The sequence below is a fragment of the Physeter macrocephalus genome, chromosome 1, assembly GCF_002837175.3.
Source record: "Physeter macrocephalus isolate SW-GA chromosome 1, ASM283717v5, whole genome shotgun sequence".
In the NCBI taxonomy this organism is placed as follows: domain Eukaryota; kingdom Metazoa; phylum Chordata; class Mammalia; order Artiodactyla; family Physeteridae; genus Physeter; species Physeter macrocephalus.
In genome coordinates, this window is record NC_041214.2 from 89598951 (window position 1) to 89622576 (window position 23626).

General features: G+C 44.3%; 1 protein-coding gene across 1 annotated transcript in view; it reads left to right on the forward strand.

Annotated features, from left to right (window-relative positions):
• Nucleotides 1-8467: 8467 nt before the first annotated feature.
• LOC114486713 (solute carrier family 12 member 8-like) overlaps nucleotides 8468-23626 on the forward strand; it is a 36643-nt gene continuing 21484 nt past the window's right edge. The window contains exons 1-2 of the mRNA XM_028492909.1: nucleotides 8468-8536; nucleotides 9288-9382. Coding sequence (XP_028348710.1) covers nucleotides 9332-9382 — 51 coding nt within the window. The 5' untranslated portion in view covers nucleotides 8468-8536; nucleotides 9288-9331. The remainder of the gene's footprint in view (nucleotides 8537-9287; nucleotides 9383-23626) is intronic.

The following is a 23626-nucleotide window of genomic DNA, read 5'->3' on the forward strand; positions in this document are numbered from 1 at the left end:
AAGTAGTAGTGTTTCTTATTTTAGAATAGTTTTCTAGACAATTTTAATAGATTCCAGAAGATAGAAAAGATATACAAATACGGTGGAAATAGAGAATATCGTTAAAAATTATCCCCTAATTAAAATATCAAACTTATGAATAGGATTCAAACCTGGGCTGTGGAAATGAGATAGTAGGCTTTGTTCAGAAGGAACTGACCTCTTACGGAAATGGAAGATTAATACTCTGTAGGGATTCACAAACCTGAGGGTAAAAATGCACGAGAGAATCACTTACCCCTTGTTGGGATTTGGAAGTGGATGCTGGAGGATTCTTTCCTAGAAGTAGGAGAACCAATACTTTTAGTCATTCTAGCACAGTCTTCATGAAACTGTATTAATATTATTTTAAATAGTTTGAAATCATACACTTCTAGTCAGTACTCTCAGATATTATTATGATACTCTTCGTGTCAAATAACTTCCACTACTCTCTTTTCCTTAGCCATTTCCTTCAAGGTGTTTAGGCCACTGTTAAATTTATCTTTAAACCTCCAATATGGTAGTTTTCCTTTGTTTCTTTGTGGGAACTCCAGCACTATCGTGTAACTTTTGTCAGTGGCAATATGAGGGTTAAGACTGATTGCTAGAGCACAAAATTAAATGTTAGGAAGAGGACACAACTGAATAAATGAGTTCAGAACAACTTGGGGCTGCACAGGAGGCCTTGGCTGAGGGCAGTTGTCCCGTGCAGTTTGTGGAGTTGGCCCTCCGGATTTGGGAGTGGATGATGGCATCAAAGGCAGCATAACCAGTGCTGCATGGGACAGCTTTAAATAAGCTGTGTGTGATTTTGCTGAGGATGATTGTGAGACAGCAGGTGTATAGTTTGGTAATATTCTGCATGGGCAGATAAGGAGCAGTGAAATAAGCAAGGAACTTAGACCTTCAAGTTCTGGCTCTACCTTGACCTATCTGTGTAACATTGTACAAGTCACTTAACTTTCCTGAGTCTCAGTGTTTTTTTCATCTGTAAGATTGGCATAATAAAAATCCCTATGAGAGTTGCTGTGACTATCAAATCATATGAGATAATTTGTAAACTTACAAAAGCACAAACAAATATTCCCTAGTTTAGATTTTAGAAGTAGCACAAAAGCAAAATAGAGCAGAATTGGACAAATTTTGGAAGCTTCATTTCATGTAAAGCAGCACATGGAGTAAATTCCTGACTTGCTGACAATATCTTTCAAAAGATTAAAGAAGATATGATAGGATCTGTCTGTCTGGATTTAATTGACCAGCAAAGAATAACCAGTTAGGTGGATATGACATAAATTTTGTAAATTTATGATTCCATTATCTGAGACCCTGGGAGGGATGGAGAATGGCATATGTTGATGTGAATGAGAAACAAAATCAGTAGACTTGCAGAGGAAGAAAAGATCATCTACAAAAGCAAGAATATATTGAACTTTTGAATCCCAAGCTATTGGTTAATCGTGAGCAGGGACCTGGCTGCCCATGAGACCAAAGCAGAGTCATGGACAATAAGATTGGAGCACTGTAGCCAGCCTCACCAGGCGGGAGGGAGGGACGCGTGTCTGTGTGGATGCGATGAGCCTGCTCACTCACCTTTTCATCTTACATTTATTTTTCTTTCACCATTTCTGTTTATTCTCTGCTATCTCCTTTGTTTTCTTCCTCCTGAATGGCTGTACGGCATGTGCCGTAACAGGTATACATCAACCAGAAACAACTGACTGATGGTACGTGGTGCCTGGCCTTTCATACAAGTTAGATTTATTTATCATAAATGTTTTTTAGTATTAATATTTCAGGAGAATTCAAAACTTCATCAGGAAAAGACTGGGACTCCTGGATTAGTTTGTAGGCTCCTTGAGGGCATTTTGTTCACAGTATATAGAACCATGCCTCACACATAAGCAGATGTGAGTGAATGAATGATCAACGTTATGGGGTAAAAGGGGCATTAGCAGTGACGATATTAGAAATGGTGGTGGAGTTTTTTTTTTTTTTTTTTTTGTGGTATGCGGGCCTCCCCCTGCCGTGGCCTCTCCCGTTGCGGAGCACAGGCTCCGGACGCGCAGGCCCAGCGGCCGTGGCTCACGGGCCCAGCCGCTCCGCGGCATGCGGGATCCTCCCAGACCGGGGCGCGAACCCGGTTCCCCTGCATCGGCAGGCGGACGCGCAACCACTGCGCCACCAGGGAAGCCCGGTGGTGGAGATTTGATGGCATTAAGATGATGCTATGATTAGGGAGCCTGGAAATGATAGATTTCTGCACTCAACCACAAACTTCTAACAAAATCCCCAAAGGAGACTCATGCAAGGATCAATGGCTAGTAGGAAACAAGGTATCTTCTCATGTGCTAGACCTGTTTCCCATACCCTCATGTAGAAATGTGCCAGAGTATGTGGCCAGGACTACAGGCCCCAGAGCCATTTCCTTCCCCTTGGCACCTTAAAATGCTCTGGCTGCAGAGAAATGAGAACATCTCAATACATGAGAAGAGTAAGAAACAGGACAGCCAGGACTTCATCAATGAGCAAGTGGGTCCCAGCCCTTTCCTCACCCCAATTGCATAGGAACGATGAACCAGGTCCACGTGTGACCTGTTAATGGAAAATGACCTCACTCACTGCTGGGTGTGGCCCAATAAATGTTCTATGATCTAATCAATTATATTGGCAAGTCATGGAGGCAGGGCTTCTTAATATTTCTCAAATCCTTTTGAACCCTCCCCCCTCCCTTTATCACTACCACAGCCCAAGCTACCCTCAAGTCTTGCCCAGGCTCCTTCAAGTTTCTGCACAACGAGTCTTGATGGCCTCCAGTACTTTCTCCAGATTAACGCCATGCACAAAACCAGAAGTGTCTCAGTTGCTACTTGGGTAAATACTAAGCTCTTACCTAGGCCCTCATGGTTTTCTGCAGCCATTAGCCCATGCCTCACCCGCAGTGAGCCTCTCATCCTCTGCTTTCACTACTGAACTGCTTTCAGCCTCTCATACTTGGTTATGACCCTTTCTGCCACTGACACAGTTTTCTCTATTAACCTCCCCACCCCAATTTCAGCTGCAGCATCACTTTCTCAGAAAAGCTTATCCTGGTCTCCCTGATCAGGTCATAACCACCCTCCCCCTTGTGCCACCCTGAGTCTTGGACCACCCTGTACAGTTCTTTCCTAGCATGGTTGGCTGTTTGTAATGATCTGCTTATTAGTGTGGGAATTTGACTTGATTTCCTGCCTGTCCAGAGCCATCTTGCTCCCCATTGTATATCAGCACTGGGCACAGTTTGGTGATCAACAGATGTCTGGAGAATATAGTTAAAAGAGGGCATCCAGGCCCTATGAGTTACACCTGAGGATGCCAAGAGAGCTTGCAGGTGGTGTAGAAGAAGCACTGCCAGGGAATTTGAGGCTCTGTGGATAGCAGCTGTGGGACCAGAAAACTGGTCATGTGAATTTCAAAATGGGAGGAAAGAGAGTGGATTTTGAACACAACAGATAGCTGAGTTGGATTTCAATCCCCAGCAAATTCTAGAGTGTTCATAACAACTCTGCCAGGTAGACTTGAAAGGTCTTATCATTAACTCTGTGTTACAAATGAGGACACTGAGGCTGAGACACATTAAACACCTTGGACAAGGTCACATAGTGGAAGAGAAGATCCGGGACTCAAATTCAGACCTAAATTTTCTCATCTAGACTCTTGAAGGGCTGTGATTGGGTCTTACGTATATGATATTCAAACAAAGGCTGAATGCTAATTGCACTGTTGTCACAGTTCAGTAAGGCTGCCACCGTCATCCATAAAATAAACTGTACCCTGTTCATTAGGCTTCTCTCTGCAACCCATATTTTCTCATGGTCCCACCAGGTCCTGGCTCATGCCAGATGCCAGGTGGCTGATAGAGGGAGAATGCCTTTCTCTTGTCTGAGGGCAAACCCCCAGAGTCAACAAATAGCTTAGATCCTGGAGGAGAAACCTGCTCAACAGGAGCTGGGGACACCGGCAGCAGGACATTGTCGGCCCCTCTCTCCTCACTCAGCCCAACCAGGGAAGCCAGAGCAAGGCTTGTCTTCCCAGGGTTCTGTCCCCACCTCTCTGGCAATGGAGAGCTCTCAGGCTGTGTGAGGGGCTGGTACCTCCATCAGGTTTGCATCTCCTGATTCACCCCCTTCCAACTCCCTGTAACACCTGCCAGCCCTTCTGACTGACTTCCTTTTTGGATATGGGGTTCTTGGAAAAGCATTTTAAAGTCCAGGAAGAAGGAAAATCTTTTTCTGCCTCATCTCTTCACCTGGATTAGAGAAGTTGTATTGTGTACAGGAGAGAGGCTGGTATTGGAACTAAACCTGGTTTAGGTTCAAACCCTGATTCTCTCCTCAGAGCCAGCAAACTTTTCTGAGTGTGTTCAGAATTATCTGTGATTTTTTAGATAGTCAGGCATGCCCCAGGGAGGTGCATCATAATGACCAACTAAAAAGAAAAAAAATATGTATTTTATATTACCTGTGTTCTCTGAGTGATACATTTCATGCTTTCTCCTTGTCCTTGAAGATTATAACTGTAGTAAGACACCAGTGTGGACAGGATGTATGCTCTCTCTCTCAGGTATTTTAAAGAAGGGGGAAAAAAAAAAGAAACAAAAAAAGATTGAGCTAGAAATTCCATAGTCTTCAACCTTGGCTGTACCTTAGAATCACCTGAGGAGTTTAAAGAAAATACTGATGCCCAGGCCCCACCCCAGACTCAGGTATTTTCTTAAACTACACCAGGTGTTTGTGAAGTACAGCCTAGGACAGGACCACCAGACTAGCTGACCCACTCTTTATGGCCCTTCTGACTCTGGTTCTACGGCATAGGCTGTGAGATATGTTTTTGTAATTATACATATTTACATTCTGATCTAATGTTTTCAAACTGTTTTCACATTTCTATTTCTTGGACTTTGTCCACACTCTGATCCCTCCCCAGGGTTCAGACTTTCTGACAAATGAGATCATTTTTCAAGACATGGTCTCCTTCTCCAGTTTTCACATAGAAGGCAATTCCCAGCACCAACCACTGGAAAGGAATGCAATGAAGGATCTTCTGTCTGCAGCTGAGCAGGGTAAGACACACAGAGCAACAACCTCACTATTGTGGGCTTCAACTCTAGGTAGGAAAAAAGAGGTGAGTTTAAGAACAACATTATGATTTTTTTAATATAATGGTACTGCAATAACAGTAACTTTGAACGATTTGAAATGACTAAAAATACTATGAAAGGAAACAAAATATTTTTTACCTTGGTTAGATGCAGTATGTATTTGCTATCTGTTGCTGAATAACAGATTACCCCAAAACTTAGTGGCTTAAAATGACAATAATTTATTATCTCTTATGGTTTCTGTGGTCAGGAATTCAGACAGATACCAGCAAGGGCAGCTTGTCTTTCCTCTGCAGTGTCTGGGACCTCAGCTGGAAGAATCTAAGGCTGGGAACTTGAATCATTATCTGAAGGCTTGTTTCACTCACATGTCTGGCAGTTGATGCTGGCTACTGGTGGAACATGTGTCTTCCCCATGTGGCCTGGGCTTCCTCACAACATGGTGGCTGAATTCCAAGGGTAAGTGCTCCGAGAGCAAGGAAGCCAGATGGACTCCCCACTGCCTTTATGACCTAACCTAGGAAGTCAAACAGTGTCATTTCTTCCATTTCTCCTATTGGTTGAGGCACTTACAAAGATGTGTTCTGGCTCAAGGGGAGGGAACATAGACTCCCATCTCTTTTTGAAGGAATGTCAATATCGTATTGCAAGAAGAGCATATGGGATGGAATATGTTAGTGCAGTTATCTTTGGAAAATGCAATCTGCCCTACATTGTTTGTCTTAATTTTCTTACTCATTTTTTTCGGATTCCAAAAATAACGTGCTCATTGTAAGAAGAAAAATTCAATAAAAATCCAGAATTTGTACATTAAACTAGATTTCCTCTCCCATTTTACTAACTACCTCAATCCCCCTCCCCACTATTAACAAATTGATGTGTATTTTTCCATACAAATTATATACATATATGCACTTTAAAAAAAAAATTATTCTACAACTTGCTGTTTTTACTCATTATTATGGGATGAACAAAGTTTCATGTTAGTACATATAAAAACACCTAATTCTTTCCAGTGCTGGTTGTCATAGTATGGCTGTACCATAACTTATGTAATCAGTCTTCTATTAGTAGACAAGATGTTAACAATTTTAAAAAACTATTACAAAGTAATGATGCAGTGAACATCTTTGTACTAGGTCATGTAGGGTAGTATCTTAAAAATGGAATCGTTCTGTTCAAAGGTTATGCAGTATGCTATTTTTTGATACAATAAGAGTGGTTTTTTGTTTGTTTACAGTTAGTATCATTTTTATAAATCTACATTAAGCAGGGTATACTTTTTTTCTTTGCAAATGGACAGGCTTCTCTAGCCTTAACATGAAGCAAAGAAACAAACATTTGTTCTTAGGTGTAGAAGATGCTCATAAGCTTCAAAGGGAACTTTTCATTTGTTTAGAAAGTGATGAGTGACAGGAAGTAGGTGGTTATGAACAGAGGGGTTGATTTCCTTTTTTAATGTTTTTAGCTCAGGCTGATATGGAATTGAATGCGGATTCTTCAGAGTTCACATTGACACTTTGAAAGAGGCTCATCAGAAGGTGACAGCAAACTGGAAACCAGCTTGAGGCAAAAAAACAAAGTGTCATGTGTGACCACAAAGTGAATAATAAAGATGGCACTACTACTCTCTGTACAGATGTAATACATGGACATATAGTGGATTCCAGTAATATGCCCACCTAGCCATGCTTTGTTCACAGATGGCTAATCTGTAATTTATCCTGGGGTTCTTTCCTCTTACAGAGATGGGTTATTAAAAACTTCTTTGCTGGGAATGAAGTTTTGACACATGCCACAACATGGATGAACTTCGAGGACATGATGCTAAGTGAAATAAGCCAGACTTAAAAAGGACAAATATTGTCTGATTTCACTTATGTGAAATAGGCTTGAAGAAGCAAATTTATAGACAGAAAATAGATTAGAGTTTACGACTGTCTGGGAGTAGAGGGGTGCATGGACTTATTGCTTAGGGGTACAGAGTCTCAGTTTGGGGTGATGAAAAAGTTTTGGAAATAGCAGTTATGGCTGCACCAAATGGTGAATATAGATAACGCTACTGAATTGTACACTTAAAAATGGTTTAAATGGCACATTTTATGTTGTATATATTTCCACACCAAAAACCCCACAAAAAACCAAAAACCCTTTGCTGGAGCAGGAGAGGTTGGGGCTCTGTCACTGTTCCCATGGCTTTGCCTTCCCTTTTGTTTTTAAAAGAACAACCTCTATTTTTAGGGATTTTCACACAAAGGCTCATGTGGGCGTGGGAAGTACTCCCAGCTGCCCTTCTGTTTCTCAGAAGCCCAGATGGAGGCCTAGCAAGTTATTTCAGGCTTAGGAAATATGCCAGATTGGAAATAGCGATAATTTAATCTCTCTGTATGTTAATTTCTTTTTTTCCCTGCAAGCCGGGGGACCCTGTAAACCTTACTTCACTCCCCGCACCTCCAAGCCAGTTCTGGGAATTGCTGAAGGTGACGAGGGTAATTCCTCCCCACACCTCAGCATGCCCGAGGGCACTTTCTTGGCAAAAGAATTCCACTTCCTGCGAGTCTGAGGGTCACCTGGTCGCGTGGCCGCTGCACTTTGGCAACCCCGGAGCGTAGTCACGGTCTCTTGTTCAGACGTTTCTGCACCTGTCCAGGGGGCTGCGGACCAGTGGGAGCCGTGGGCTCCCCCGCTCCCCAGCCTTTCTCATTCCTGCGTGCTGTGTAACGCGCAGGTCCTTAGAAGCAACTGCAGTGAGTAGGCTCGCGTCCTGTCCCCCTAATCCCAGGGCTGGGCACCTCAGCGGGGGTGCGGTGAGCGAGCTGTCGAGGCGGTGGAGGCAGTGGCTGTTACGTTTGAGAGCATGCGGACCCTCTCCCTATTCCACCCCCGCACCCACACACACACACCCACACACACACACCCCCCCCCCCCCACACACACACAGCCACCACCAGTCCTGTTTCTTCCTTTTGCTGGCCTTGGGGCCATTAGTAGAGACTCAGAAGTTTACTCTTCACACACACACACACACACACACACACACACACACACACACACACACACACACACACACACACACACACACACACACACCCCGCCCAGTCCCTTCCCACCCGTGTTAAGATTGCTGTTCCCTTCTTCTGGGAGCCCTCTTGGGCGGCGGCGGGTGCGCGGGCACCACCCTTGGGGAGGGGAAGTGTCTGCAGCCCCGTCCTTCTCCACCTGGACCCGAGAGTCGTGGCCCAGGTGCCCGAGCCCGGGCGGGATGCCTCGTCAGCGGGACAGCTGGGACCCGCGCAGCGCACACCTGGTCAGCCACGTGGCGGCGGGGCGGGGACTGGGCGGGCCCAGCGCTAGGAGCAGGCGTCCCGGAAACCGGTGAGGGCTGACGCCGAGCGGCTGGTGGGTGGGCGGTGTGCAGGGTGGTCTCGGGGCGGCTCCTCTCCCCGGGGAGCTCTGTCCTGTAGTCAGGGGGACGGCTTGGGTCACCTTTGCCCGCCTGCTCAGGTAGACCCCCTCGCCGTCCCCTGGCGCGTCTACACACGGCCACTGGGACACGAGCCTCCTGCCGAGCCCAGGGGTTCCTGAGAACTCGGTACGGGCGGGGCCGAGGCTGGAGGGGGCGTGCGCTGCGCTGTATGGGGTTCCCGTAAGTAGGGGTGCCTGAGGGACGCGGGTCCCAGCGCTGACTCAGACGCGAAGGGTCGGTGCTGCGGCTCCGGAGCGGGTCTCGGTAAGTCTTTCACCACCTGCAACTGGTCCTAGTGAGCCGATGGTGCCCTTGCCCTGAACAAAGGAGTTCACAAGGATGGAGAGGAGTGTAAAACTGTCCTCAAGGGCTGGGCAGCTAGGCAGTTGGCTCTGACCCCCGTATTGAAGGAGCTCAGGGAAAAACAGAGAGCTGCAGGCAGCTGTGGCTTTCAAAGAACAGCAACCTTTGAGCACAGGGAGGCTCTGAAGAATGAGTGGGCTCTATCTGGGTACCAAAGAGGGAAGGAGATGTTTCCAGATGAGGCAGAACAAGGTCCCTCCCTCAGCCAGGGCCTTGTCTGGTATAGAGGAAGGATGGGCCATAAGGATCCAGGGAAGGAGGAGCCAGCCTGACCCAGAATCCTGTTTTACCTTCCAGAGGGGTCTCCCCACCCAGACTACCAGGACCCCCATTTCCGGAGAATGGCCCAGATGTCTCAAGTGCAGGAACTCTTCCATGAGGCAGCCCAGCAGGTAGGCCTGGGCAGTGTGGGGGTCATGAGCAAAGGTCACCAGGCAGGAAACTGAATGGAAACATTACAGTGCACTATTTTAAAAGTAATGATCTCAGAAGTTTATTTTGGTATGCCAGCTTAATGGAGAAAATGTTACAGCCAATTCCTAACCATCTGTGCGCAAAAAATCTTCTTTGGTATTTGTAGTGGATTTTGAATCCTGGACACTCCTTTTCCCACCCCGTCCCACCCATGGAAGTTTTCCATGAACAGAGTGAGGACTCAGATAATATGAACTCCTGTTAATATTGAATCAAACCAATGTAAGAAGGTAATTCTATTTCTGAAAAACTCATATATGCTGAAGCCAAATAGATTTCTGGATTCTGTGATATCTGCAGGTTTTGTTTTTTCTTTCTTTCTTTATCCTCTCCCTGCTGATCATTAGCTATAGTAAATATTCAATGCAGGTATGGAATTGAAGTGGCTGCCCCTTAAAAACCAACCAACCAACCATACTTAGGCATTTATCAGGAAGCTCCTTGCACCCAGTGTCTTTGCTCTGTAATGATCACTCAACCATGAGGTTTTTACTGTCCCTTGGATTTCTCTCATCTTTATAGAGAGGGGAAGGAGGGTTTTCTGGCATTATAACAGGGGGGAATGAGCCCCCCAGAAGGAGAGAGAATCAACTCATAGCCTCACACAATAGCAAGAGAGCAAGGTCCAACACCCGGGAGGCCTGAGCCAAAGGGCAGAGGCTAGTGAGGCAGATGGGGTTCAGGGTTGGTGGGGGAATCCAAACTGGCTAGTTACCCCCTCTTCATGTACATGGGTACATGTGAAAAATACAGCATGGTGGCTGGCAGGTGGCAAGTGCTCAGCAAAAGGTACCGCTCCCCTTCGCCCTGGCAGGCCCAGAGCTGTATCCTCCATCCTGTACTGAGCTCCTTATATCCAGCCCCTGAAGTATTCAATCTGCTTAGAAATGAGTGACTAGAGGTCCGGAATAGCTCCTCAGAGATATTTCAGAACTCTTGCCCAGAGCTGTTTGCTCCTGGATGAAAAGGCCGGTGGCCAAGTTTTGAATGTGGTCAAGGACCCTTAGAGAACCTTGATTTATTTACTTTACTTTATTTTAAAATTTTATTTAGCTTGACCAGTCTCGCATCATACTGGCAATGCATTTTCTTTGGTTTTGCAAAACTGTACGTGAGTGTTTATGTCCCTAACATGTATTTGTGGACTACTTCCTAAATAATGGGTACTGTGTTAGTCATGAAAAAGTTACCAGATGGAAAACGTGAGGCCCTTTGTCTCCAGGGATTCCAAAAAGAGAGCGCTTGTTTCATCTCTGTGAGAGGGCTCTGTTAAGGCTCAGCCGGGATCCTGTTTCTGTTTAAAACCTTCAGTGGCTCCCCGTGTCCACCACTCAGAGTTCAAACTCCTTAGGCTAGGCCCTGCACAGTCTGACCCAGCCTGAGTTTCGAGCCTGGTCCCCTGCATCTTACTCCTTTTACCCCACCTTCTAGACCAAGGTCACCATTCCCCAGGCTCTGTGCTTGTGTCTTTTCCCTATGCTGGTCTTTGCTGATACTTCTCTCTCAGCTGATTTGCCACTGGAACCCTCCAAGTACCTAAGGCAGTGTCTGGCAGTCAAGTGGTCAGTCAATGTTAGTGCAAGCTAAATTGCTCTGAGTGCCTTAAGAGACAGTTGATTTTTATTTAAAAAATTTTTATTTATTTATTTTGGCCGCACCGTGTGGCATGCGGGATCTTAGTTCCCCGACCAGGGATCGAACCCATGCCCCCTGCAGTGGAAGCGCGGAGTCTTAACCACTGGACAGCCAGGGAAGTCCCGAGAGTTGATTTTTAAAATGATGGATGTAAAGGCCTATGCATCACCTTCCTCTCCATCTCCCTCTCCCTCAGTCTCTGAACATTGAGGGATTAGACAGTGTTCAATGTCATGGCCTTTGCTGTTCATTATCTAGACATCTTTGAAATCTATCCCTTTGTCTCCCTTGCACTGTCTTGTCCAAGGTATTACTTCTTAATTGAATTGTTCATGCCTTCCTAACTTCTTTCCTCACATCTCTTCTAAAGTGATCCCTTTGTAAAGCATAAGTCTGTGCATTTGCCTCCTCTGCTTAAAGCTTTTCAGTGGCTTCTCACTGCCTTTAGAATTCAGTTCCGACTCCTTGCCCTGGCCCCCACGGTCCCCTGTGATCTGACTGGCTTCCCCTGCTCCCTCTGGCAGCATGCTCTGTTGCTGCCCTTGCCGTGTGGCATTGAAGTAAGCTGTTTCTTTCCTGTCTTCGTTGAGGCTGTGAACTCCTGAAGTTCAGGGGCGTGTCTTATTCATTTTCGTGTCCTCAGTCCGTGCCGTTAGTGCTCAGCATATGCAAGATGCTTGATCAATGCTGGCTCTACTTCATGGAATTCACCTGGTTAGGGATTGGGGGAGCTGCTCTTTGTATTACATCTTGAAGTATCAGTGGTAAAGTTGGGAAGCACATCCCTGAGGCTGAGAGGGTAAGAAAACGATAATAACTACCAACTTATTACGGGCTGAACATTTGCTATGCATTATCTTGTTTAGTCTTCACAACAACATTCTGAAGTATATATGATTATTTTGGTTGACAGATGAAAAATGGGAGTACTTTGAACCCAGGCATAGTTATTGCCAAGGTCCGGGTTTTAATCCTTTCTGCTTTATGCCTCCTGCCCCAGTGGCCCGAGCAAAGCCTGTATGGGAACAGATAGCAGACTGGATGGCTGATATGTTTGAAGTGTCTGGACCTCTAGAAGTTTCCCATGAACTTTTTCTCCCTTTACTCCAGGTCTGGGAGGCAGGAATTCTGCTAAGAGCTTTGAGGCCTGAAGAGCACAGGACTAAGAAGGCAGTGCCCAGTGGGAAGACAGGCTGGGTGGGGGGGTGGTGTTACCCTAAACCCTTCAGTTCAGATCTGCTCTGTCTTGATCACTGTGACTGGAAAGTAGCTCTCAGGAGATTTGGCAAGAGTGGGGGTGCTTGTGAGTTAGGTGGAGGGGTCAATGAATGGATTCTTGGTTTGGCTTTACTCATCTCAGGACCAGATGGGGTAGGGGTGTGTGTGTGTGTGTGTGTGTGTGTGTGTGTGTGTGTGTGTGTGTGTGTGTGTGTGTAAAACGTGAGGCCCTTTGTCTCCAGGGATTCCAAAAAGAGAGCGCTTGTTTCATCTCTGTGAGAGGGCTCTGTTAAGGCTCAGCCGGGATCCTGTTTCTGTTTAAAACCTTCAGTGGCTCCCCGTGTCCACCACTCAGAGTTCAAACTCCTTAGGCTAGGCCCTGCACAGTCTGACCCAGCCTGAGTTTCGAGCCTGGTCCCCTGCATCTTACTCCTTTTACCCCACCTTCTAGACCAAGGTCACCATTCCCCAGGCTCTGTGCTTGTGTCTTTTCCCTATGCTGGTCTTTGCTGATACTTCTCTCTCAGCTGATTTGCCACTGGAACCCTCCAAGTACCTAAGGCAGTGTCTGGCAGTCAAGTGGTCAGTCAATGTTAGTGCAAGCTAAATTGCTCTGAGTGCCTTAAGAGACAGTTGATTTTTATTTAAAAAATTTTTATTTATTTATTTTGGCCGCACCGTGTGGCATGCGGGATCTTAGTTCCCCGACCAGGGATCGAACCCATGCCCCCTGCAGTGGAAGCGCGGAGTCTTAACCACTGGACAGCCAGGGAAGTCCCGAGAGTTGATTTTTAAAATGATGGATGTAAAGGCCTATGCATCACCTTCCTCTCCATCTCCCTCTCCCTCAGTCTCTGAACATTGAGGGATTAGACAGTGTTCAATGTCATGGCCTTTGCTGTTCATTATCTAGACATCTTTGAAATCTATCCCTTTGTCTCCCTTGCACTGTCTTGTCCAAGGTATTACTTCTTAATTGAATTGTTCATGCCTTCCTAACTTCTTTCCTCACATCTCTTCTAAAGTGATCCCTTTGTAAAGCATAAGTCTGTGCATTTGCCTCCTCTGCTTAAAGCTTTTCAGTGGCTTCTCACTGCCTTTAGAATTCAGTTCCGACTCCTTGCCCTGGCCCCCACGGTCCCCTGTGATCTGACTGGCTTCCCCTGCTCCCTCTGGCAGCATGCTCTGTTGCTGCACTTGCCGTGTGGCATTGAAGTAAGCTGTTTCTTTCCTGTCTTCGTTGAGGCTGTGAACTCCTGAAGTTCAGGGGCGTGTCTTATTCATTTTCGTGTCCTCAGTCCGTGCCGTTAGTGCTCAGCATATGCAAGATGCTTGATCAATGCTGGCTCTACTTCATGGAATTCACCTGGTTAGGGATTGGGGGAGCTGCTCTTTGTATTACATCTTGAAGTATCAGTGGTAAAGTTGGGAAGCACATCCCTGAGGCTGAGAGGGTAAGAAAACGATAATAACTACCAACTTATTACGGGCTGAACATTTGCTATGCATTATCTTGTTTAGTCTTCACAACAACATTCTGAAGTATATATGATTATTTTGGTTGACAGATGAAAAATGGGAGTACTTTGAACCCAGGCATAGTTATTGCCAAGGTCCGGGTTTTAATCCTTTCTGCTTTATGCCTCCTGCCCCAGTGGCCCGAGCAAAGCCTGTATGGGAACAGATAGCAGACTGGATGGCTGATATGTTTGAAGTGTCTGGACCTCTAGAAGTTTCCCATGAACTTTTTCTCCCTTTACTCCAGGTCTGGGAGGCAGGAATTCTGCTAAGAGCTTTGAGGCCTGAAGAGCACAGGACTAAGAAGGCAGTGCCCAGTGGGAAGACAGGCTGGGTGGGGGGGTGGTGTTACCCTAAACCCTTCAGTTCAGATCTGCTCTGTCTTGATCACTGTGACTGGAAAGTAGCTCTCAGGAGATTTGGCAAGAGTGGGGGTGCTTGTGAGTTAGGTGGAGGGGTCAATGAATGGATTCTTGGTTTGGCTTTACTCATCTCAGGACCAGATGGGGTAGGGGTGTGTGTGTGTGTGTGTGTGTGTGTGTGTGTGTGTGTGTGTGTGTGTGTGTGTGTGTGTGTGTGTTGGTCAAGGGGACCAAATGAGAGGAGGCTGTAGATCTGAGAGTTGATGGTGCTGCCTGGGTTCAAGTACTGGCTCTAACCCTTTGTGACTCTGGGCAAGTTACTCCACCTGGCTAAGCTTTCGTATCCTCACCTATAAAACGACTACAGTAATAGAACGTACCTTAGAGAATTATGAAGATTAACAGAGATAATTCATGTAAATGTTTAGTATAGCGCTCGGTTCATAGGAAGCAGTCTGTAAATGTTGGCTTAATAATAAAACTAATGCGGGGAATATGTATTTGGTCCATGAGGTAGTGATATGGATGATCAGAGGGTTCAGTTGGCAAATGAATGCATGACTCAGCACAGCAAAGTCAGGTAAAAAACCTAAGGCAGGAGTCCCAAGTCCGGAATGATTCCCTTGGCCAAAACCAGAGTGTGGCACATTGTGCAAGACACTATGGACACTGTGGGGTGGGCAGAGTCCATTGAGGAAGATGGGGTGCTTTCTAGGCCTAGATGGGTCTGGAGTGGTTTGGGAATGTGTGTGTGTGTGTGCATTTGAGGGCCTGTTGAACTTGTGGAGGTACGAGTCTTGTTCCAGGAGCCTCTGTCCCCAAGCACTTCATTGATGTGCAGTGTGGTTGGGTGGTGGACTTGAAGCCGGAAACCTGGGTTCCGAATTCTGACTGTGCCACTAGATGTGCTGGGCCCTTGGGCAAGTTACTCTTGGGCTTGCAGTCTGTTTCTACATCTGCGAGATGGGGTGAGCGTACCCGATCTTCAGGGTTCTTATGCCATACGCAGAAGGATCTGGCCCAGTGCCTGTCACATGGTGAGCACTAAATACAATGCATGTTCAGTGATTGGATGAAGCAGATTTCACATTGAAACCCAGTCGAGTAGGCTGTTTGTGAAACATGGGGCTGAAAAGCTAAGGAGCAGCTGGTGCCAGAGGGAGGTGAATGGAAGGCTAACGACCTTCGATTCCATGCGTGTCTCCCATCAGTCGCTGGACAGAGAGGACTGTGACAGACATGGTGTGTCAGGAAGATGAAGCTGGCAGGAGAAAGCAGGTAGCTGGAGACAGGGAGAGATGGAAAGTAGACATCTGTGCGAGGTCTGAGGTCCAGCAGGATCCAACGCTCTTAGCGTGGGAAATGGGGAAAAGTCAGCTCCGTGTACCAGGTGTTTACTGAGTGCCTGTTCTTGCCAGGATCTACAGCTAGTGTTGCAGATATTAAAACAGAAACCTCTTAATTACGATGGAATAAGGGATGCCTCCCACTAATCTGATGTGCTATTTCCCTTCTCTCAGGGCTGGACAGTCTCCAGAAAAAGTTAAAGGGAAGCAGTGTCATGCCGTGGCCCGAGAATGGGTCACCCAAAGCCTCAGATTAGCTAGTGCAACTCATATTCTTTCTTCTTTATCTGGCTGGAGACTTGAGCTCCAGCAGGAGTGGGTCTGTGAGGACCCTTTTCTAGGAAGTCTGTGGGATAGCTTCTGGCTGGCCTGAGCTAATCACCTTAGAAACAAGGCTGATGCAGACCCAGCTGTGGCATCTGGTCCACGTTTGAGCCAGCGTGCCAGCCGCCTCTGACCCTGCACCAGGACTCCGCTCCGCCAGACTCCCTGCCTTGCCTTTCCCTTCTCTGTGCTCTCCTTTGCTCTTTCCCTGTCTTCCCCTCCTCAGTTCAGTGGCTTAACCTAGGTTAGCTCAGCGTGGCAAGAGAAAGAAAGAGAGTCTGGTCCAGTTGTGAGGTGGAGTGGTACCAGCAAGAGAGGCAGAGGAAGCGAACATGTTAAGAGACAGAGGGGGTACAAATTATTGCAGCGAATAACTCTCAAACTCAAAAGAAAAAAGAGACAGAGCGGTCCTTAGAGATCCTCTGGTCCAGGCCCCTTGCTTAGCTTGTCAGAAAAGAAGCCTAGAGATGTTTAATGACTTGCCCAAAGATACATACAAAGAGTGGCAGACCCTGGTGAGAACCAAGCCCATGACCCCCTGACCTCATAATACTGCTCTGGTTGATCTTTTTTTTTTTTTTTTTTTTTAATTAATTTATTTATTTATTTTTGGTTGTGTTGGGTCTTCGTTTCTGTGCGAGGGCTTTCTCTAGTTGTGGCAAGCCGGGGCCACTCTTCATCGCAGTGTGCGGGCCTCTCACTATGGCGGCCTCTCTTGTTGTGGAGCACAGGCTCCAGACGCGCAGGCTCAGTAATTGTGGCTCACGGGCCCAGTTGCTCCGCGGCATGTGGGATCTTCCCAGACCAGGGCTTGAACCCGTGTCCCCTCTATTGGCAGGCAGATTCTCAACCACTGCACCACCAGGGAAGCCCTCTGGTTGATCTTAATGCAGTCAATCTTTAGGTCATAATTTTGAGCATTGGTCTCAGGCTTCATCGCAAAAGCTTTGCTCTTGTTTTCTGTGCCCTTATTAGCCAGTTTACAGTGACGAACTGACTTATATTTTTGCTATGCGTTTTTCAGGCCCATTTTAGCATCGTTAAAAAGCCAATATGCAAAGCAAGCCTTGGCAGCCACATGCTAGGTAACAGCATATTGCTTTGTTAGAATATAGAGAAATGAATGCATCTGAGGAGAAAAGAAAAGGGAACCTAGGACAAGACCGTCTTGTTAGCACCTCTTGTACAGATAGGGAAACTGGGGTCCAGGGTGGTTGGGTGGAAGAGAAGGGCTCACATCTGGGATTCCTGGAGCCATGACCCCTATCACACTCCCAGCTTCTATAGGGCATGAAGCTTGTAAAGTTTTTACCGATTCTCTTTAGTAAAAAGGATACAAATTACAAATACAAAATTAGATGTAATCTTTGGGAGGGACTTAATGCAAGTGAAGGGTGTTGGAGACTTAAGCTATTAGCTTCATTGTGAAAGACCAGTGGTACCCGTACAGAACCACCTATGTGAGGTGACAGAAGAAAAGAGGCTACGGTCCTGGAACCTGGGAGAGAAGAAAGCACAGAAAACACTCTCAGGGTTGAGATAAGTCTGCAGCTTTCATGTGGGCTCTGTTGCCCTTTCCTCCTCTTTCTCTGTTATCGTCACCCCTTTCCACTTTACAGCCCTGTGTATCACTTAGCCTAGGAGGCCAACCCTGAAAATGACAGTGCTCTGAAAATGCTTCATATTTGTAAAAAGTGGAATGGAGACATTTTCTGGATGAAGGTGCCCTAGAAACTAGAATGAAAGTGATTCTTCACTGAAATGAATTAGGTGGGATTGTCTCACTTGTACCCACAGGATCTTCATTTGTAGAGGAGACTGAGTGACGACACAGAGAGATCAGTGCCATTGAAAGAAGAATTTATTGCTTACATTTCCCAAGAGAAGGAGGAATGCCATGCAGGGCCACAGGGGAAGTGTCAGGTTCTGGTCAGGAGACAAAAGCAGGAATGAAGGGAAAGCCTGGGCCAGAGCCTTTGTTGTGCTTTTGGTGGGCAGGGCAGGGCAGGGCAGAGCAAACAGCTTAGGACTGGCTGGTTTGAATAGTTCTGGTGGGCTTTGGCTATAGAGATCATCTCTAGTTTCCTAGCACCTGGCATGGGGATGATTTAGGGCAGGAGAAATACTGGTTCGTTGTGTGAGAATTAGATAAAGGGGGTGGCTTGGGGAATATACTCAGAATTGGTAAGTTTGCATATGAAAGACATGCTCCTTGCCAGCTGTTTACTATCTATAAGAACTGGTTAGCCCTGGGAAGGTTCATCTCTTCCCTGGCCTGTAAGATTGATTGATTGATTGATTGATTGATTGATATTTTTGGCTGCGTTGGGTCTGTTGCTGAGCGCAGGCTTTCTCTAGTTGCAGAGAGCGGGGGCTACTCTTCATTGTGGTATGCGGGCTTCTCACTGCGGTGGCTTCTCTTGTTGCTCTCACTGCGGTGGCTTCTCTTGCTGTGGAGCATGGGCTCTAGGGGCTCAGGCTTCAGTAGTTGTGGCACGCGGGCTCAGTAGTTGTGGCTCGCGGGCTCTAGAGCGCAGGCTCAGTAGTTGTGGCGCACCGGCTTAGTTGCTCCACGGCATGTGGGATCTTCCCGGACCAGGACTCGAAACTGTATCACACCCTGCATTGGCTGGCAGATTCTTAACCACTGCGCCACCAGGGAAGTCCTGCAAGATTTCTAAGAGTCATAATGTCATAAGATATAGAAAGGAAAAAACGTGATTAATACATTCTGCCTAGCTATGAATGAATGAACTAGATGACTTAAAAATTTCTTACTGCCTTAGGGTATATTTCATCCATGGTCAGATATAGAAAAAATGCAGTCCTTGCCATTACTTAATAGTTTGGGGTTGCAAGGAGAATCCTAGATGCTGTGTTAATGGCTCTGAAGTACTTTTCTTGTAATTTGAGTAAGAGGCCACTAGGTGGTGCTTAGACTCTGGTCTGGCCTGGTTGAACAACCTGGCTTCGTATAGGGGTGGATAACTGAATTTTAGCTTATTTTTCCATTCATTTTATTCTTTCTCTGACCAAAATATATGTCTTCAGGATGACAGTTTAAATACTAGATAGATGTGTATTCATAGAACAATATCAAATAAGTGTAGTAAGATTTAAAGAAATATACCTACCTTATTGAGTGTAATTCAGTATCTCTTTTTGCTCATTAATCATTATCAAGTAGTAATGTAATCTGATTCTTAAAATTTGTGTTCTTTCCTTCTGAGTTTAATAACTTCATCAAAAGACTAGTGGTTGTAGTGATAGTGGTGTGCTTCAGCATAGCTTGGCATGAGCAGTCTCCAGAGATAGTACCTATTCTGGCTTGAATGCCTATCTAGTAGGATATTGTTGTCATTATCACTTCACAAGAGAAGGGTACATTCCTTTTGTTTTTGTTTTGTTGTGTGAGTGTTTTCTTCTTTACATGAATAGGCATAATGAAAGAGAAAAAGATAGTGAAGTAAAAACCACTGATCTGTGTAAAAAATTCTGTGATGTTCTTTTCCCAATCTGCAGATAGCTTGTAAATCACATCCACAGTCTCTGTCAGCAGTCACAGGATTTAGGTGCTCACTGATGAATTTGAAGCCATGGTAGCCTAGCGACCCTCATTTAGCCAAAAATAGTTACGTCTGATTCAGGTGATAAACTTGCTCTAAAGTGAATCCCAGTGTTTATAGAACTTAAAACAGAAAGCTGTGACTCATTTTGAGTAGCTTTCCCTTTTTATTTTAGGCAATTATCAGTAAAAAAAAAAAAAACCCAACAAATAAACAAACCCCAAAACCAAAAAACAACAACAACACAAAGCGAAGGCAAATTCTAATTTTTAAAAAAGATACACAAATGTTAGGGACAGACATTAATTTTACCAAAGACTTCACTATTTTTAAGTAGACTATATTTCCAATACATTTAAAATGTGATTCAAATCACAGGCATCTTTTGGTGAATCCGTCCACTGCATAAAATGAAGTTGAGTTATAAATAAATTACTAACTTGAGGTCAGCATTTTATTTTTCAAATACTTCTAATAAAGTGGTAAATTTTTCTTCAAATAAAGATGTTACTATTTTTATCATACAAGTACTACATGCATGAAGTAAAACTTTTTTTTTAAATGAGAGAATTATATAAAATTAAAAGCCTTCTTCCTCTGTTCTTTCACCACCATTCCCCAGAGACAGTCACTAATGGTTTCTGGTTTCTGGTTTTCTTTTTCCCTAGTGGTTATCATTATAACTTTAAATAATTTATTTATACCTCAATTTCTAGACTAAGTTATCAGTTTATTATCAGTTTACTTATTGCTTCCTGATATGAAGAAAGAGGACATTGGCACATTTACTCTTCCTTCCATTTCTCTGATTTCATTTTGAATTTTTTGTTAGTTGGATTATTATTTTTACATTGTCAAGGTTTATAAAATTTGTATATTTTTCTGTAATTGTAATGAGTATTTCCATGTTTGTTATAGTTGGTTATAAAAATTTTACACCTATAAATAGTACTATAAATTTACAATAGTAAGATGTATATGTTTAATTGAATAACCAAGTGATGTTATTAGACTCACGGGGAAGAAAACACAAGCATAAGTTGTTAAGGCTTTGCTGCTTCTGAGCTATAGAGTCTGAATTTTTTTCAAGTTCCCTTTAATTCTTCTGGTTCATATGCAGCTACTGCTGTTTCTTATATCCCATGTCACCATTTTTTGAGTATAATTCTCTTATCCTTTGGGTGACAGGAATTTTTTTCATATATGGAATAGTAGTAGTAAATTACTCTTTCCTTTTCTAACTATAGAAGTATGGAAGGCCAAATTGTTTTCATGTATTTAAAAAACAACATTTTACAACAGATTGGATGCAGAAGTAGATATGGGAATCCAGCTGTATTCTATCAAGCCAGACATTAAAATGATTTGCAGGGCTTCCCTGGTGGCGCAGTGGTTGAGAGCCCACCTGCCGATGCAGGGGACGCGGGTTCGTGCCCCGGTCCGGGAAGATCCCACATGCCGCAGAGCGGCTGGGCCTGTGAGCCATGGCCGCTGAGCCTGCATGTCCGGAGCCTGTGCTCCGCAACGGGAGAGGCCACAGCAGTGAGAGGCCCGCATACCAAAAAAAAAAAAAAAAAAAAAAAGATTTGCAAAATGTATAACAAGGCATCTCTTTTCACTGAATGTTTTTGTTTGGGAAAGTAGTTATTTTTCATGCAGACATGTTACTTATTTTAACAGATAATGGGTTTATTATTATTATGTTTAAATGAGTAATAAGTATTTGAAAATATCTCCCTTTAAGTTTCTAATATGGTGAATACTGATAGTTGTAGCACGCATAAACAAAAGCTCTTTGGGATCCTCAGTAATTTTTAAGAATGTAAAGGGGTCTGGAGATCAAAAAGTTTGAGAATGGCTGCTCTAGAGATTAAATATACATTTAAAATTTTTCAGTTTGTTTAGAGTTAATATTGTACCACTTCAATGTAAAATGTAGGAGCTTGACAATCACATAGGCGCGTTTACCAACCCTGCCCTCCAGTCTTTTATGCTATATATGTTACTTCCATCTACATGATAAAGCCTCCAAGATAATGTTATGCCCAATGATTGCTGTGGCCTATGTCTTTTCCTAGCATTCGCTGGCTCTGAACTTGGAACTTCTCAGGTGCCTTGGAAGGCAGCTCTTCTCTTGGCTGCCCTGGACTGCTCTATCACTTGCTTTTTTTTTGCCCCTCCAAGCCCATCTGCAGGAATGTCTCCAAATGTCTGATCTGCTAGTAGCACTTGGTTTTTTCCCTTTCTAGTTATAACTATAGTTTCATACTTAAAAAAAAAACAAAACACATCTTTTCTGTCATTGTTATGGTAATTTGGAAGGTAGAAAAGTGCATATTCTGCTACCTTAAAAGAGGTGTCTAATGTCACTCTCTAAAGCACATTGTATTCATTCATTCATTCATTTAACTAACACATTTAGTAATTACCTGTTCCATGTTAGGCACTAGAGGTACAAGAGTGAACAAGCTGTTCTTTTTTTTTTTTTTTTTTGCGGTACGCGGGCCCCTCACTGTTGTGGCCTCTCCCGTTGCAGAGCACAGGTTCCAGACACGCAGGCTCAGCGGCCATGGCTCATGGGCCCAGCTGCTCCACGGCATGTGGGATCTTCCCGGACCGGGGCACGAACCCGTGTCCCCTGCATCGGCAGGCAGACTCTCAACCACTGCGCCACCAGGGAAGCCCCAAGCTGTTCTTTAAATATGTCTGGGCTTCTTTGAAAAAATAAAAATTGCTTTTACTATTTATTTATTTTTAAACTTTTGAAATTTTGATAAAATTTCACACTTATAGAAAGTCGCAGCAGTACAAACAACCGCCGTATACTCTTGACTCAGATTTACCAGTTATTAACATTTTGTCCTTTTGCTTTATTATTTGTGTGCTCTCTCTCTATATGTACATATATTTTTATTCCATATATATAATATATATTTTAATACCTATTATATTCGATTATATATTTTTTTTTCCTGAACCATTTGGAACTAACTTGTAGACATCATGTCCCCTTATCCATAAATACTTCATTGTCTATTTCCTGAGAATAGGACTTTTCTTTTACCTAACCACATTATATTTATCAAGATCAAGACACTTAGGGAACTCCCTGGTCCAGTGGGAAGGACTCCACACTTTCATGGTCAAGGGCCTGGGTTCAACCCCTTGTCGGGGAACTAAGATCCCACAAGCTGCTTGGTGTGGTCAAATAAAATAAAATAAAATAAAATAACCATAGTCCATGCCTGGATGGCTGGACTATGGAATATATAAAAAAAAAAAAAAAAGATCAAGACGTTTAACATTGATAAATCCTATTATCTAATCCACAGTTTCACAGTCCACTTTTGCCAGTTATCTCACTAATATCCTGTAGCTTTTTCTCCCGGACCAGGATCCAATCCAGCATCACGCAGTGCATTTAGTCATCACGCCTCTCTAGTCTCATTTAATCTGGAATGGTTCCTTAGCCTTTCTTTGTCTTTCGTGATCTTGACATTTTTTTGCAAAACACAGGCTAGTTTTTTTTGTAGAATATTTCTGAGTTTGAGACATGAACTCTCACGATTAGATTCAGGTTTTGCATTTTTGGCAGGAACCCATAGAATGATATTGTGTTCTTTTCCAGGCGACATATCAGGAGGGAGGTACAGGGTTTCCACTTGTCCCATTATTGGTAATGTTAGCTTTGGTTACTTATTTAAGGTGGTGCCCACTAGGTTAATCCACTCTAAAGTTACCAATTTTCCCTTTGTAACTAATAAATAATTTGTTGGGGATACTTTGAGACTATGGAAATATCCAGTTCCTCATCAATTTTCTACCCATTAGCTTTAGCATACATTGATGATTCTTGGCAGACTCAGTTATTACTGTGATGGTTGCAGAATGGTGATTTTCTAACATCATCATTTTTTCTACATATATTACTTGGTCTTCTATAAAGAAGAATTTTCCCTCCTTCCTCTTACTTTAATTTATTCATTTGCTTATATCTGTATGGACTCAGATTCTTATTTTTTCCATGTGTATGCTATTGCTATTATTATTGATTTTGATGCTCAAATTGTTCCAGATTTGGCCATTGGGTGCCCCTTCAAGCTGGCTTCTATGTCCTTATGACACATCCTCATCATTTTTAGGAGCCCTTCCTTACTTTCTGGCACAAAATATTGTAGGCTCATTTTGTACTT